The sequence below is a fragment of the Podarcis cretensis genome (assembly GCF_951804945.1).
Source record: "Podarcis cretensis genome assembly, chromosome: Z".
Taxonomy (NCBI): Eukaryota; Metazoa; Chordata; class Lepidosauria; order Squamata; family Lacertidae; genus Podarcis; species Podarcis cretensis.
Genome location: NC_137184.1, coordinates 15,187,107 through 15,191,998, shown reverse-complemented (window position 1 = coordinate 15,191,998; position 4,892 = coordinate 15,187,107). Strand labels below are relative to the sequence as shown.

The window sequence follows — 4,892 nt, the reverse complement described above, 5'->3', positions numbered from 1 at the left end:
CCCTGTAGCTGTCACATGTAACACCGTTTCCATTCCGCTCCTTTTTGTCTTCCACCAAAACTACTCATCTCATCTGCTGTGATGAAATAATGTAACTTACACAATAAATTACGCAGGTGACATATGCTGTCATTACATTATCCCACCGCATTTATTTAATGCACAGGAAATGCAGTGCAGATTGGGGGGGGGGTGTATAGCATAATCGGTTACAGATCATCAGCAGACTGGAAGCAACAACAAAGGCAAATACTGAAAATAATCGCTGGAATGATTTCTATTCCAGACAAGAAGGCGAAAAAGCAAACTGTTTCAGCAGTTCCTGCTCCTGTTTCCTTCAAAGTTCTCTTGATGCCCCTGGTTGTGACAGCGAGGCAAGCTCACACCAAATGAACAGAGGTTGGATATGTCAAGGATTCTTGAGTTGTGATTCCTGCTTCACAGTGGACTAGAGTAGATTACTCTGAGTCCATCCAACTCTACGATTCTATGATCCAGGGGTCATTTTCAGTGCAATCCATGATGTGTGATTTCCTGACAGCACAGCAATATTTTCCTTTGGCTTTGCTTTGAAGCACTGTCAGTCATTCTCAGCACTGACACAAAGCCTTCCTTCCTTGCCGTGGGTCTATTTCATCTCCTTCAGCCTGGCCTTGTATGTGAGCTCACCTTGCCTAAAGATCAGGCTGTTGTTATAAATAGCATGATTACATCTCTACTAAGGGGTGGGATGCTGGATATGCTTGGACCACTAAGAGATTCACACATTCTAGGGGCCAGGTTCTTTGGCTATCGAAGCACCTCTCTTTTTTCATAATAAGAATAAGAATAATAAGTCGTCGTTGTCGTCGGGGTGGGGGGTGAGTAAGATGGCTTCCATTGTGCAGCTGGGAAATCCTTCTTGCTTGTGTTTATATGGGAGACTTGTGGACTTAAGACAACCCTTGCTTTGGAAGAGGTAGAGCTGGTGCCTTTGCTTCCAGGAACCGGCTGTGCACATCAAGGGGAACTCTTGAAGTATTAAAACATTGGTTGGTGGGAAGGGGGCTCTTTCGGGTCCTGCTGCCCCAGACTCAGACAAAAAACAACACTGAGCTACGGGGGACTGGGGGTGTGGGTGTGGGTGGGGTGGGGATAGAGAACAAGTAGGGTGATGTGGGAAGGAGACTTAGCTAATTCTCATCTCTGGCAGGCCGGATCTTCATCTCGGTGAACTTGAGGGAGTACTGCCAGCCTGTCCACGAGGACCACTCAATGCCATCGGCGTAGGAGCTGTGGTGGCCCTTCAGGTACTGCCCGTTCAGGTTGGAGGTGTGGCAATTGCGGTACCACCAGGCCCCGTGGTAGAAGGAGGCACAGTTGTTCTCTGAGTGGTCGTTGTCCAAGTCTTTGGTGGTGAACTTCATGCCATTGTGCTTCAGGAACGAGTCGCCTGCAGGGGGAAGGAGTCATTTGTCAGGGTGTGGTGAGGTCTTTAGAAAGGGCCACTTGGTGGACAGGGACATCTGCCCCCCCAACTCCACAGACAGCCTATTGAAATTTGCTCCAAAAGCTCTCAGCAGGTCCATAAGAACATAAGAAGAGTTTGCTGGAGGAAGCCAATGGCCCATCTAGTCCATCATCCTGTCCTCACAGTGGCCAACCAGATGCCTGTAGGAAACTCACAGGCAGGATTCTGGCACAGGCACACTCTCCCTTCCTGAGGTTTCCAGCAACTGGTATTCAGAAGCATTACTGCCTCCAACCATGGAGACAAAAGCATAGCCATTTTGGCTAGCAGATGGCACCAGATCTGCGCTAGGGGTATTAATGTCAACATTCTGCGACAAAGTAATGGAAGGCTGAAAAACTAAAGGTGCAGTTTTTGGTGAGGCTAAAAGAATGAACAGAACTGTAGCTCTACATTTTAGAAAGGGGTTTGCAATTCAGTTGAAATAAAATTTTGTTTTGTTTTACGTCAATAAAACTATAAATATTTGCTTTCTGAGTTAGTACCTGACAGCTGAGAGCTAAATTCTTCCTTGCAAATTGGACGTTCCAACCTAAATGTTCTTTCTGTCAGGGTGAAATGTCAATTTCTGACCTGAAGTTTCAATTCTGAGCAGCTGTTTTGAAGTGGAAATTTGCCGTTCTGACAGGCCCGATTGCTCCAATGCTATTAGCACCGGTGCTGTTCTGGATATAATGCACGGTATTTTGAGCACAGAGCAAATGGCCTTCCTTCCTACCTTCCTTTTTTCCTGGTGATCCACAAAGAGGTATATACCCCAAACTTCCACAGCTATTCACAAACACACATCCCCAGTGCACAAATATCCACTGCACGTGCGTATCTGTTTCCCCTCTCACACATATCCCCTCTGCCCTAGGCACCAGGCAAAATTACCTGCTGTCCCAGAATAGTCAGCAATAGTAACTGGATAGCCATCTTCCTCAGGGTCGACAGAGAACAAACCCACCGAAAATGTTCCATAATGTGCATAAGCTGTGCCATTATCAAAGTCCTCTAGGTCAATGCGCAGCTCGTAGCTGGCTTGCGTGGTCAAGGCATGGATCCTCTTCAACCCTGTTAAATGAGTTTCAAATCAGTTTATATGTGGGACATGGGTGTGTCCTTAAATACATACATGACTGTTTGCCAGACACTGCATTTTATAAACGAGGATATACAAACTTTGGAACTCCCTGCCTATTGACATCAGACAGGTGCCTTTGCTGCACTCATTTCAGCACCAGCTATAAACATTTTTTTTTGTTTAAGCAAGCCTATCCAGACAGTGGCGTAGCGTGGGGGGGTGCAGGGGGGGCCGGCCGCACCGGGCGCAACATCTGGGGGTTAGGGTTAGGGGGCGCAAATCCACGGGTTAGGGGGCGCAAATTACTTGCCTTGCCCCAGGTGCTGACAACCCACGCTACGCCACTGTATCCAGACATGTAGAATGCTGACATGTTTTAATCTCAGTTTAAACTTCTTGATTTTAATTGTATTTTGAAGACTTTTAAATAGCTGTTTTGTACTTTTTTACTGGCAATTTCATTGTTTTATTTCTTTGTATACCATTTTGAGAGTTTGATATCTTTGGTTTTTGGATTTTTTTGCAATCAAGCAGTACAGTGGTACCTCCGGTTGCGGACAGGATCCATTCCGGAGCTCTGGTCAGATCCTGAGGTTTCCACAACCGGAGGGACTGCTTCTGCGTATGCACGTGTGGTGAAAGCCGGAAAAGTACTTCCAGGTTTGCTGTGTTCACATCCTGAAGGATACACAGCCGGAGGTGTGCGTATCCAGAGGTACCACTGTATATGCATTTTATGAAATACATAATTTGCTATGCTCTTCTTAGAAGGTGCAGCCTTTTCAGAAAGCAGCTTTCTTAAGGCTACCAAAAATATTAAAAATCAGACCTGCCTTAATGTGTGATTGGACGCGGGTGGCGCTGTGGTCTAAACCACTGAGTGTAGGGCTTGCCAATCAGAAGGCTGGCGGTTCGAATCCCTGTGATGGGATGAGCTCCTGTTGCTCGGTCGCAGCTCCTGCCAACCTAGCAGGTCGAAAGCACGTCAAAGTGCAAGTAGATCAATAGGTACAGCTCTGGCGGGAAGGTAAACGGTGTTTCTGTGTGCTGCTCTGGTTTCGTCAGAAGCGGCTTAGTCATGCTGGCCACATGACCAAACGCCGGCTCCCTCGGCCTATAGAGCGAGATGAATGCCTCAAACCCAGAGTTGTCTGTGACTGGACTTAACTGTCAGGGGTCCTTGACCTTTTCCTTTTAAAATGTGTGGTGTGCAGATATTGGAGATTCAAGATTCTGCACTGGGTAGTTACCCTTAAGTTACAAGTACGGAGATTCTGACACAACTTCAGAAAGAACTTTCTGGTGGCAAGAGCTGTCCGACTGTGGAACCGACTTCCTCAAAAAGTGGTGGACTCTCCTTCATTGGAGGTTTTTAAGCAGAGATTGGATGTCCACCTGTCATGGATGCTTTAGCTAAGATTCCTGCATTGCAAGGGATTGGACTAGGTGAGGCTTGGGGTCCCGTCCAACTCTACAATACCATGATTCTAAGGATGTACGAACATAAGAAAAGCCCTGCTGGATCTGGCCAATGGCCCATCTAGTCCAGCATCCTGTTCTCACAGTAAACAGCCAGGTGCCCCATTGGGAAACCCACAAGCAGGATTCGAGCATAAGAGCAGCACATTCCCCTCCTGTAGTCCCAAACAAGTGGTATTCAGAAACTGGTATTACTGTCTCTGACTGTGGAGGCAGAACATAGCCATTATGATGAATAGCTATTGATAGCCTTCTCCTCCATGAATTTGTCCACTCCTCTTTCAAATCCATACAAGCTGGTGGTCATCGCTGCATCCAGTGGGAGGAAGTGAAGAAGTCCTTTCTTTGATCTGTCCTGAATCTCCCAACACTCAGCTTCATTGCATGTCCACAAGTTCCAGTGTTATGAGAGAGGGAGAAAAACTACCCAATACCTCCATGTCATGCACCAACTGGAAGTGGGGGTGGAAGAGGCAATGGGATATTAAGAGCCCAGCCAACACAACAAGAAAAGCTACTGTTGGCTGTTGTGTCATGTGCTTTATCCACAATTTAGTCCCACTTCCCAGTCCAAACCTTCTCAGCCTCTGTTTCATGCAGCTTTTAGTGTGGGCCTTCAGAGGCTGAGAGATGGGATTTTGCTGCCTATCAATTAGGACTTGCAAAAGCACCTCTCCAGAGGTGGGTGCTGAGTGGGGAGAAGGAGTCCTGCTGATCATTTCTCAATTAAGAGGTGATTTGGGGAAAGTTGTCATTCGCCATGAGTGATGACTCCTTCTCTCCCTTTTTCAAACCTCTCCTCCATCGCGCCTGGTGTTCTCTTTAATTACCAGTAGT

At 46.9% G+C, this 4,892-nt stretch overlaps 1 protein-coding gene across 3 annotated transcripts in view; it reads right to left on the bottom strand.

Moving 5' to 3' along the window:
* Window positions 1-127: 127 nt before the first annotated feature.
* Window positions 128-4,892, bottom strand: part of FIBCD1 (fibrinogen C domain containing 1) — a 69,681-nt gene continuing 64,916 nt past the window's right edge. For all 3 annotated transcript variants that reach the window (XM_079961383.1, XM_079961382.1, XM_079961384.1), the window contains 2 exons: window positions 2,387-2,566; window positions 128-1,432 (listed from right to left, as the gene is read on the bottom strand). In XM_079961383.1, coding sequence (XP_079817509.1) covers window positions 1,173-1,432; window positions 2,387-2,566 — 440 coding nt within the window. In that variant the 3' untranslated portion in view covers window positions 128-1,172. The remainder of the gene's footprint in view (window positions 1,433-2,386; window positions 2,567-4,892) is intronic.